This window comes from Pararge aegeria, chromosome 2, assembly GCF_905163445.1.
Source record: "Pararge aegeria chromosome 2, ilParAegt1.1, whole genome shotgun sequence".
Lineage (NCBI taxonomy): Eukaryota > Metazoa > Arthropoda > Insecta > Lepidoptera > Nymphalidae > Pararge > Pararge aegeria.
The window spans coordinates 2,777,214-2,789,816 of record NC_053181.1 but is presented as its reverse complement, the minus strand read 5'-3'; the positions used below and the strand labels follow the sequence as shown (position 1 = coordinate 2,789,816).

The following is a 12,603-nucleotide window of genomic DNA, read 5'->3' as shown; positions in this document are numbered from 1 at the left end:
TACGCAATATTGGAAGTTAAAATTAAATTTTTAAATTTATATATTTTTTAAATCACACGTAAACGCCATCTAAGGTGTTATTATGTGGGTATATAATAAAACTTTTGATAAGTTTAACTTCATATGTGTCAGAATAATATTCATTATTTTTATTGATTTGACTTCGCTATAAAAATGATTGGGATACCAATTGTTATCATTCATACCAATTTAAGAGAATACGAATTTAGTAGTTTTTGTGACTGAAAGTAAAGATAAATGTGTAAGACTCATGGATCCTGGCCACTCCGAATACCAATGTTTTCTTGCTCCGTACTAGTAAAGCATAAATTTTATACAGCCAGTATACAGCGCAGTCTCATTAAAATGGAAATTAGGTACAAAAATAATAGCTTAATGAATGTTTAAAATTATTAAGCCAAGCTACACCGAATACCAATGTAGCTTGCTCAGGTACCTGGTATTAGTAGTCTTGGAGTTAGACATAATTTTTATTTAGCGATGATTCATCAGAATGTTAGTTTAAAAGTTTGATACAAAGTTTGATCTTACCTAGATAAAAAGAACAGCTTGTATAAATGTATATCCTCATGAAGCTAAGCTTCACTGAATTTTCAATGTTTGCAAAATTCAAAATTCATTTATTTCAAGTAGGCCTAATATAAGCATTTTTGAAACGTCAAGTCTGTCTGTGTGTAGTGACTCTACCACCGGTTCGGAAGGCAGATTCTACCGAGAAGAAGCCGGCAAGAAACTCAGCAGTTGCTCTGTTCCAACATTAACATTACATTATACATTTTAAAGTTCATTTTTCTATCTTGTGAGAGATGAAAGCGGAGCCGGATGCTTCCAAGCAACCTTGTCATTAAGAAATTCATCAATTGTATAATAACCTCGCTGTAATAAATGTGTTTTAACACATTCTTTAAACTTATGCATTGATAGGTCCAAAATTACCTTCGCTTGCTCAGATAGGTATCTAAAGGATAAACGTTTCTAATCATAGATTGAGACGGCGAAGTAACATTAAAATGCTAATAGGTTAAGTTACAAAGGGAATCCTACCTAAATTTTATTATTTAATGTCTATATAAAACTTATGAAGCCAAGCTACACCGGTTGTACTTTGGTACCAGTAGCCTCGGATTTAGACATAAACATTTATACAGCTGTGAGCTGTCTTTGTGTACACAGACAGTTGTGTACACTGCATTCGCTACGAACAACCCGGTCTCGATACAATTTTCAAAAATTTTAATAGACGCTTAAATCTTTAATCTGAACTGAATAGTATCGTTATTTACTTTATAAGCGTGCATACTCGTTTGTTGCTTCGTCCTTTTTTCACGCAGCAACGGATCAGCGTGATTTATGCGGGGACAGTTGTACTGTTAAGATGTTTCCAAAATGAGGTTAAAAATACATTTTATTATTTGTTGGTAGTGAAGTATCTACTACCTACCTACTTAAAAATGTTATGTATTGAGTATTGACCATATTTTGGTACTATTTTTGACCATATTTTTCACTAAATGATTATACGCTGTATATGATTAAGTAAAATTACCCATTCCGCTTCACATCATCCAAATCAATCACATCAATAACCTATAACAGTCCACTGCTGAACTGAAGACTACAAGTTATTCCGAGTTAAAAAAATTAGGGACTTCAGAATTCTAAAAACCGCACCCAATTTTTGTACAAGAATACACAGTATAAAAATATGCTTTTAAAAAAAAAACCAAAACGGACGAAGTCGTGGGCAACAGCTACTATTGAAATATAGTATAAATTACAGTTCTAATTTAAGAATGTATGTAACCGTCAGTAGAACTATTCACTGATCCACCTCCAATCTCAGTTCGGAAATGCATATTTAATTTTAATCAGATAAGTTGTGTTTGAATTTAACTTGTTAATTTACTATCGGTTCCTCAAATAGGAAATAATTAAAGTTCGGGAAATGTACCTTTGCCACGGAGTTAGTGTGCAAGTTCTCGTTAGTAGTTTGGTAACAGTCGTAAGTCGGAACGTCGAGTGTAGGTAAACACCTACGTGCCGAATTCGACGACTTTCTGTAGCCGTAGTACAAAATTTTTGTTCTCGCAATCGAGGAGTCGTTTTCAAATATTAAACTCTGTGCCGCCGAAGTAAAATGGACCTTATCACACTAGTTTTAGAGTCGCATATCCTGTACTTCTTATTATTGTTTTACAAACTTTCTGTCAAAAGCCCTGGCCAAAGAAAAGTAGGCATACCTATTTATGCTTTAAAAAAATGCTTATAAGATCCATTTTACTCCGATGTTCAAGTATTCCCTTAATAAAAATGACTGCTGGATTGCGAGCAACCAAATCTTGTACTTCTGATCGCGCAGTTTAAATAATAACACGTAACCAAATTATTGTAACACAAGTATACATGTAAACGGTCAATGCATTGGTAACCAATTATAGATATGAGGTAGAAATACCCACAGATTTGACATATTTTTTAAATTTGGGTTTCGAAAACGTAAGTTTTAGCAAACTTTAGATTGCCCAAAAATATTGTATCGAAATTGTATAATCCATTCATCCGAGTAAACTCACCTTGAGTTTACTCGGATGAATGAAATTTGTAACTTTCCTAGAAAAAAGGTTGTTTGTTTAGTAATCTTTACCTACGTCTTATAAGTTCTGATATTGTCATATTTAAGTGATTTGTACACTTACACATTTTTTTAGTGTTTGTATATTAAGAAATAATTACGTAATAATTCTGCAGCTAGCAGCGTACAAGATGTGTACTAAAAACACAAAATTATTTGTTTATAAAAAAAAAACAAAATTCTAAATACAACTTTTTGTTTATAATAAATGTATTGGGAACTGATCTCGGAAGTATGACCTAACAAACAAACAAAAAAAAACAATAAAATCAACTCATAATTGTCGGAGTATTCGTATAACATACATAAGACTTACAGGCTGAATTGAATTTTTGAATTTGATAGAAAAATATAATATCTACTTGCTGTTGCCAACGACTTTGCTCGCGTTTGTTCATATTATTTGCACGTATTATGAAAATTATGCTTAATTTGCTATACTCCGCTCACAGCAGCAGAATCTGTATGGTGTAATTTATAATTACTTCAATCCGTATACTCCACACCAAACAGATTCCTGGCAATGTACCCTACGAACGTTTCGCTCCGAAACCGGAGCATCCTCGCGAGATGTTGACTTTACAATGAATAATTGTTAAGAGTATAGTTGTATAGAGTATATTTGTATAGAGTATCCCATATTTATTTGCACGGGCTTTAAATGTTGCGATCTCTATCTACAGCATGCAAACTGTGAATATATCAATGCAAAATTACAAGATTATGAAAGGGTAACAATATTTTTAAATGAAATCATCCCGGCGAACATCTTCATCGACTATTTTACCGCCCTTAAAAGGTCAAATAATACCAAAAACATAGACTATCATGCAAACTTCTAACCCCTTCTCACTCCTTAAGGCAGGGAGTTTCCAAATATCCATTCTTAGCTGATAACTCCTACCTATAAACTATATAAATGCCAAATTTTAGCTTTATAAGTCGAAGTAGTTTTTGTGATCGCGTGATGAATCAGTCAGTATGCGAGGACATAGCCTAGTCTAGGACTTCGGCTTAACTTACAGTTGGCAGAGTTCGAACCCCGGTTTGAACCTCTAACTTTTCTATGTTATGAAATTTTTATTTTTATTTTTAAAACATTTGCTCACTGTCTGTGACGGTCGTTATTGAAGGGACTGTTTAATACAATGTTTACTTGTTATGTACCCCCAATTTGGCAAATAAATAAATACTAGCAAACCCGCGTGACTTCGTCCGCGAATGAGTCGAGTTAAAAAAACAGTCGTATGTCCAATATAAATGAATCCTAGCTAGATAGATTGATCGCCCCCGAAACCCCCCGTCTACTAAATTTCATGAAAATAGTTGGAGCCGATTCCGAGATTTCAATTATATATATATATATTCGTGTTTTATCGATAAATATATACGAGAGATATATACTCGTATATATTTATCGATAAAACACGAATAAAATTACATTTTCTAAAAATGAATCCTAGCTAGATCGATTTATCGCCCCCGAAACCCCCTGTATACTAAATTTCATGAAAATTGTTGGAGCCGATTCCGAGATTCTAATTATATATATACAAGAATTGCTCGTTTAAAGATAAGAGATAAGAGTTATGTGCCGTTTAAGCAAAAGAATAAAATATCACTTGCGGTGATGGTGAGGGAAAACATCGTGAGGAAACCGGCACGTTTGAGAGTTGTCCATAATGTTCTAAAAGGCATGTGAAGTCAACCCAACTGCTCATGGCCAGCGTAGTGGACTACAAGTTATACCCTTCTCTTTCTGCAGGACTAGCACAGACAGGAGACAAATACCACATATAAAATTCAAAATTCGAAATTTATTTATTTCAAGTAGGCCTAATATAAGCACTTTTGAAACGTCTAGTCTGTATGTTTGTAGTAACTCTACCACCGGTTCGGAAGGCAGATTCTACCGAGAAGAAGCCGGCAAGAAACTCAGCAGTTGCTCTTTTCGAATTATATTATATATCCAATTATAAATATTCCAAAACATATTATTTGGATATTATTTCTACTTGTGCGCAAATGCTCTGATAGTTGATAAAGCTGTGGGAGATGATAACTTTTTATCCTTTCCCGGGGAGTTGATTGTCTCCTGTCCACGCTAGCCGTGCTGGGTGGAACCTGTGTCCTGTAGTTGGCCGCTATAATGGGTCGGTAATGATGATTAATCAAGCAGCCAGTACGTGAACTATAGGTGTTATATATATCGAGGGGTGAAAGGCAATTTGGCTTAAGCGATATTTACTTATAATATACTAGATATGCGGTTAAGTCGTTTTCGCGCTAAAGGGTAACAAAGAACATTAACATTTATAATATTAGGAAGGAAGGAGGAGGGAGGATAAATACATAGGATAGGGAGTGTAAACTATATGTGCGTTCAAGTAACCGAAGCGCAAACAGCTGTTAATGAATCATTGGTGATTTCCGTATGTACGGCGCCACACTGCCATGATGGATGGCTATGATAATGGCAGTGTGTAAATTAGTGGAAGGTATTTAACGACACGGGTGTGACGCTCGTTTGACTAATGTCACTGCTGTCAAATAAAGTTAATTATATGTCATCAAGTTCATTGTATGGGAATCGAACTTAACGATCGATTTGTGGATCTCCCAAAAAACTTGTCATTGGCGAATTACAAGTGGCGAAGTGCCATTGTAATTCGCCAATGTCAAGTTTTTTGGCAAAGGCAAAGGACAAAATTTCATCTTCTCCCATAGTTTCCAACTTTCCGAGAATTGGCGCGCGTGTGGAAATAATATTTAAATAATCCCACTAATATTATAAATGCAAAAGTATGTATGCTTGGATGGATGTTTGTTACTCTTTCACGCAAATCTACTGAAACTATTTGACTGAATTTTGGATTATACCCTGGGATTATTCGACTTTTTACTCAGTTTATGTATCAGTGATTCAACCAAACATAGTATTTAGCTATCATATCTGTTACTATTTATTAATCGTGTGAATAAATGATTTTATTATTATTATATTCTATCATTTATTGAATTTCATTTTTTTTAAATTCGTAACAATGCTTACAAAAACAAATAGAAACACTTAAAATTTTATAAGAAAAAAAAAACCACCCTCCGCTTGCGGGGCTTTTGAATGCCCAAGCAACCGGCGGTCAGGGCTCCAGAGTGAAGAACCTCCTCACAATACGCACCGTTTCAAGGACTACTGCCTTCTGTATCCGACACTTGAACCAACAACCAAGCGAAAGCTTCTTATTAATATTATTATTATTATGCGCTGGATTAACACATAGGCTGCTTTTTATCCCGCGAAGCCGCGGGCAACAGCTAGCTAGTAATAAACGGGGCTTAACTTCACCTATTCCGACTGCTCCCTTTTGCCGTGCTTTGGCAGGTGGACACGTAAATTGTGTTTCTTGTTAGGTGATATAATCGGGGGATATAATTTTTGTCCATCATCATCATATCAACCTGTTACCGGCCTACTATACCGCACGGGTTTCCTCGCACAATCATGAGGGATCAGGCCGTAGTGACGCAGTGGGCAGCGACCTTGCTTTCTGAGTCGAAGGCCGTGGGTTCGATTCCCACAACTGGAAAGTGTTTGTGTGATGAACACGAATGTTTTTCAGTGTCTGGGTGTTTATCTGTATATTAACAGTCATCATAGTACCCATAACACATGCTAAGCTTACTTTGGGGCTAGATGGCCATGTGTGTATTGTCGTAGTATATTTATTTATTTATTTATTAATACCATAAAGATTTAAACCCGTAAATAAAAAAAAGATTTTAACCCAAACATGCTGGCCGATACGGATTGGTGGGCATACAGGTCTTTTATGAGTGTGGATAGGTGAAAAAAATATCCTGATATAACTAAATTATTTTCCAGGATAATAGAAATAGCGGGGGGAAGGGAGCTGTATTCCCAGAGTCGCGCCAAAGCGGTGCGCAAGTTGAGGCACAGCAACACACATAAGCACAACCTTCGGAACAAAGTACGCTCCCTCACTAAAGATTCCGTTGACTACGCGGTTGACAACAATATCAATAATGAAGTAAGTAAAACAATTCAATTCAATTCTTGTCAATGGCTTTTGTCTGTGCCAACTGGGCACAAGGTACTTCGCCAATGTCTTGTAGATGAAGAAGGCACGAAGGAGATTGATCGGTGAAACTAATGAAAAGTTAATTTTGAATATGTACCAAGAAATAGTTGTGATTAGATAGTTAGTTCTTTAACCTAAGGCAGCATAGACAACACATGCATATATATCTAACACGGATATTTCTTATACATTATACTTTAATTTTATTACTTACTATATATTTACACAAAAATCTACAATAAGGACTATGTAAAACAATATATTTATTATTCCACTACAAGTAAGACCTAAACTGCAGTAGCGTGGACAGGGTTTTGGACCAGGTTAGGCATAAGTCAGGTAGCAGGCATAAAGTAGAAAATCTTAAGTTTATATTTTTTGGGTATGCACTGCTTTATTGCGTGTACGCTAACTTCACTCTCACCTTAAAACAATTGAAATGCGCTTGGCGTCACTTGTTTTGGGCCACGGTCGAAGCCACTAGACCATACTAGAGAAAATTTATAACTTTTAAATTCACAAATTTCCCCTGCCGGATATATGCCTATCTGGGATATCCGCTTATAAGATCACTGAGCTACGGAGATAGGAATGATAGAAGATGGTAGGAAGTAAACGCAACTTATTATATTATAAATTTTTTCTAAACTTATAAAAAAAAAACAATATTTCTTTATTCACGTAGGCCTATCACAGGCACTTATGATGCGTTCATACATTATGTTTACATAATTGTAAGGGCTTACGTACTTGCATCCACAAATTAAGAAGCGCTTCTACAGTTCCCACGAATATATTTATTAAAGGAAATTTTGCTCTTAATTTCCAGATTTCCATTCACAGAATAAACAATGAACCGAAGAAGATGATATCGCGGCACACCTCACCGGTCACATACACCAACGGTGATCGCGAACCTGCAATAGAGCAAAACACAATGGGTATACCTAAGAACAGTTCTCCGATACTGGACCCGCATAAGACTAATGACGTCAGCGCCAAGAGCAGCCCCATAGCTGTTGTAGCTGATGGCGAAGTTATGGTTTTCGATGAGAATGATGATTGGAAAGGTACATTTTATAAGCTATGTACATAATTGCTTAAAAATATCCATAGAAAGATTAGTTACGACCAGTGGCGTGCATAGGGTTTTCTACCAGGGTATGCATAAAGCAGGTACATGGCATAAAATGGAAAAAATCCCCTCCAATACGAGTGTACCAAATAATTTGGGTATGCAGTGCTTTTGTGCATGTATGAAGTGCACGCTACTGGTTACGACATACTTACATAGTTTATTCTTTAATATTTCATTTTATATAGTGTTTTATATGTTTATGTATAAAATCAAATATGTTGCACTTTATTTAAGTTTATCACGTATCGCTTATATAAATAACGCTATATAACATGTTTCAATAAATAAAACGTAACACAATAACGTAATAAAATAAACAATAAAATGTTGTAAATAAAACACCCAGATGTGTTAGCCATTTAAAGATTTACTATTTGTCGTTCATTTTAGACTGTAAAAGTCATCAACTGGGTGATTGAAAATCGTACGATTCAATTGTAACTGCATCTCTTTCAATTGAGTAGCAGATAAAAGTTTTTCTCAGCTTAGGACAGAGTTAAAAGTGTGATACTGGCATACGACACGCAAACATGTGCCTGCCTTCATCGATGTAAATGAATTGATATGGTCCTGCGACAACTTTTCCAACTTTCTTCGACCAACAAATAAATCAGCGCCATCTCTTAGAAAACTCATGAACTACCACGTTCCACGAATTAAATACAGTATATGATATTTTTGTCATTAACTTTTAATAGTAATTAGAAAAGCTTTACGGCAATATCTACCGACAAGTGAAGGGTAACTAGTTGTATAAAGTTAAATGCTACTGTCAAGTTGACAATACAATCATCATTGGTGTCCGGCTGGTGCTCTTTTTACGTTCTTGTACAAATAAGTGGGCGCCATTTTGTTTATTCAATAACCCAGTCCATATGCAGTAATATAAAAAGTCTAGGGGTCTGCTCTGATTAGCTCGTTCTAGTTACGGCACAGATTTCCGCGCAATTCGTGTATCTATATCATTTAGCTGCATGTTCACCTATACATGCATTCTCTTGCATTTCTTTTATTTTGGTTAGTAGCATTTTGTCACCTCGCTTATACTTCACCAATATTGCGGATTCGTGTCCACAAATCTGTACTAAACTAAATCACATCTCGGTAACCTTCGCCACAAAGAACGAAGTGAAACGATGGTATTTGTTTCAAATGTGTCAACGGTCCCAAATCTATTGTACAAAATATCTAAACTCATCTAAATTGACAAGTTTATTACGGAACAGCATATTAGTCTTGTCAATTTAGTCTAGTTCAGAGATGGAACCAATGGCGAACTGATTGGAAAAGACCTCTTGTGTCCTACATTTGCATCGAATGCTAATTCTATGGAATACTGTGTCGCTTGCGTTCCAGCTTAAACCCAGGCTTTTTTGTTTGAGTTAGCTTGTGTTAACCCTTTTAATCACAATTTAAAAATCTCTTTTTCTTTCTTTTTTATTTTCAGTGATATTGAATTCTGTGTCTCTAGGTTTGAGGATGGACCCAGACGCTAGCGACGATGAAATAGATATCAGTGTTAAAAGGACTTTAGACAATATAAAAAATGGTGATAGTGATATGTTGAACAATAAAAGTGAACTTAGCTGTGATGGAAGTGATTCAACCCGTTCTAGAGAAGACGTGAGGTTAAGTGAGGGTAGTCCCACGGGAGTTTGGCTTTCTGGTGACGAGGACAAGAGCAGGTTCACGAGGGTGATAGGTGAACTGCCTATAGCTGAATATGAAGGCTCCCCAAGAAGATACGGAGTTGGATCTCAGAAAATACAAGTCAGGTCGCCTCGACCAGGATTTCCTCAGGTACATTTTGTTATATTTTTATTCCCAAACTTTGATCATTTATTTTAAAACGTTTGTATTAATACAAAACTTATTAAAAATCAAAAAATTATTTTTGTTGATAATTTCTTAAATCACACACCACACCACATAGTTCTTTAAAAAACGCTCAACGCAAAGTTCTCTCAGACACCAGAGCACTCTCAGGAGAGGTTAAGTTACCATTCCTCAGAAAATAGCCGATCGTAATCTGCTTTAGATGAGAGGTTGTGTCAATGTCGGCGCGCACATGTAACGAGAGAAATCCAAATGATCTCCTGGCTAAGCTTAGTGTCATAAATTCTGTTTCGGAAAGCCAAAATTGTATAATGATTCGAAACTGTTAGGATTGTGTACGTCATCAAATTAAATATAATCTTAAATTTAGTAGTGTTTTAGTAGTACTTGATACCTATGGAAAAATATTTTATAGTTCAACGTAACAAAAATGATACTAGAAATATAGTGCGCCGCCAAGCTAACGTCAGGTTGGCGGGTGGCATATAAACGGATTACAATACTTTTGAAACATGTACATCAAATTTTAGTAGTCTTTTGATACGTGAAAAAAATTAGATTCATTCTTATCCACCCTTGTTATGGTGGAAGCTGGCCTACCGCACTTTGTGGCATCGGAGAAGATAACTTCGGCTTGGCAATTGATAATCTGAGGTTTAAATTTGATGAGATGGAAGCAAGCGCTACTTAAGGAAATGATACAATTAACATTTTTTTTTAATTTAGGATCAAATGATCAAACCTTTACACAGTGGTATCTGGGTGGACTTGATAAATTAGAGAAATAGTGAATTGAGCAATGTTGGGAATATCTCTTCGGGGACAAAATTCGCAACGAGGAAATCTGTAGGAGAACCAAAGTCACCGACATAGTGCAAAGGGTAAACAAGTGAAAGTAGAAGTGGGCGGGTCATGTCTGTCGTAGGACCGATGACTGTGGGGCAGACGCGTTCTGGAGTATTGACCGCGGATCGGAATCTGAACTCGAGGTCTCGTGATCTTTAGTTTGTCGCCTGTAATACAGTTATTTACCTTAATCAGGGACAGTAGATTTTAAATTGCACCATTACATACATTTATCTCACCAATATAAGATGTGAAGTACGCATTTCGTTGTATATACGAGTATATATCAATATACTTTTATATTTTCTTTACTTTATATAAAAATAAATTGTTTTAGAAATTAAAGATAACTGAAAATCAGTCTAAGTTTATTTTAAGTTAAAAGTTCAAAAAAATAAATGTACTATTATAAGTAAACCAATGAGGGAATGATATCAAACTTCAATGATCTAGCTCTTTATTTAAATACGTTTTAGTATAGTTAGCCACTCTTTTCAGCTCTGTTCTCTTCTTTATTCCCAGAGGGTAGTTACTACTGACAGTAGAGACGGAACACCGCCACCGAGTTCCGCAGCGTTTGACTACTTATACGAGTTCTCGGAGACCAGGAAAGTTTTAGAAGAATTTTTCCGCTGTCCTACACTACCTGGGCAACAGCAGAATAGTGCCGATGAAATTGTAAACTTTCAGGTTTGTCAACCATTTATTAATTTTTTCCTATAGATGTTCACTCGATTTCAATTCTAGGATAGATTCTCTTATTGTCTTAGAGATTGGCATTTTTAAAATAATCATTTTTAAGAAGTCTTTAAATTTTGGTAAAAGAATAATGGAAAATAACGAAAAATGTTAGCTCTAAATTTATTTTCCTACTTCAGTTGCATAACCAGTCTATAAACTGAATTACATTGATAAATCTTAAAATATCTAGTATATTTTTCTATAACACAGACACATTTCAATGGCATAATCAATTTAAATGGTAAATTGATTTTCGAGGTGTTTTCCTAAATTGAAAATAGGGTTAGATATAGCCTATTTTCAATTTAGCACAAATAAATATGAACTAAAAACATTTAGCGGAGTTAAAATCTCTACTCTGATTTCTGATTCAATTTTCAGAACGTGTTTTAGAACAAGTATCTTCACCTCTGTGTTTTGCTCTTTTCTCAGGAGTTAGATTATGAACTGAGACGGCAGACGCAGAACTGCCCGTCGGAGAATGGCGTGGATGGAAGTGAATCAGACTGGCCCCAAAACGAAGGCATCGATTCGCCGCACGCGTTAAATAACCACACTGACTTCTTAGGGTTACAGGTAAATGTGGCATCAGTATTTATAAAACGGTATTATAATTTTATCGAATCCCATTTAAATAGTTCAATGATTATTTTTGTGATATAAAGTATCCTCTGATTGCAGTCTTCCGGAAATCGTCTCAGTTGCTTTAAGCCCGTTTATAGTATTAATATATCTTTATTTCAGACAGTCCATATAAACAACAAATCAATGGTCTAGTAACAACTTCAACCTTAATATCATCATCATCATCAGCCATTGTGCGTCCACTGCTGAACATAGGCCTCTTTCAAGCAGCGCCATCTTTTCCTATGTTCGGCTTTCCTCATCCAGTCGATGCCTGCCACTTTTCGGAGGTCGTCGCTCCATCTAGTAGGGGGGCGTCCGACACTCCGTTTACCGACACGCGGTCTCCACTCGAGAACCTTTCGACTCCAACGTCCATCGGTCCTCCGACAAACGTGACCAGCCCACTGCCACTTTAGTACGCTAACACGAAAGGCTATGTCAGTTACTTTAGTTCTTTGGCGAATCACTTCGTTACGGATCTTATCCCTCAAAGAAATACCAAGCATAGCTCTTTCCATTACCATTCCATTCCAACCTTAATATATGTTAGTTTAATTATTTTATTATTAGCCTACCTAAGACGTTATCAGGCCTGTCTGTCCCCTGCATTCCTTAGTATTTCCAGGTCTATCCAGCTTGCTAGCCAATGGTTATGATATTTC

The 12,603-nt window shown here is 35.9% G+C and overlaps 1 protein-coding gene across 10 annotated transcripts in view; it reads left to right on the top strand.

Annotated features, from left to right (window-relative positions):
• LOC120627767 overlaps positions 1-12,603 on the top strand; it is a 236,230-nt gene that overhangs the window by 194,068 nt on the left and 29,559 nt on the right. For 9 of the 10 annotated variants that reach the window (XM_039895841.1, XM_039895867.1, XM_039895823.1 and 6 more), the window contains 5 exons: positions 6,537-6,702; positions 7,583-7,823; positions 9,339-9,691; positions 11,096-11,263; positions 11,747-11,890. In XM_039895841.1, the coding sequence (XP_039751775.1) occupies positions 6,537-6,702; positions 7,583-7,823; positions 9,339-9,691; positions 11,096-11,263; positions 11,747-11,890 (1,072 nt within the window). The remainder of the gene's footprint in view (positions 1-6,536; positions 6,703-7,582; positions 7,824-9,338; positions 9,692-11,095; positions 11,264-11,746; positions 11,891-12,603) is intronic. The other variant, XM_039895832.1, reaches the window with a different exon arrangement.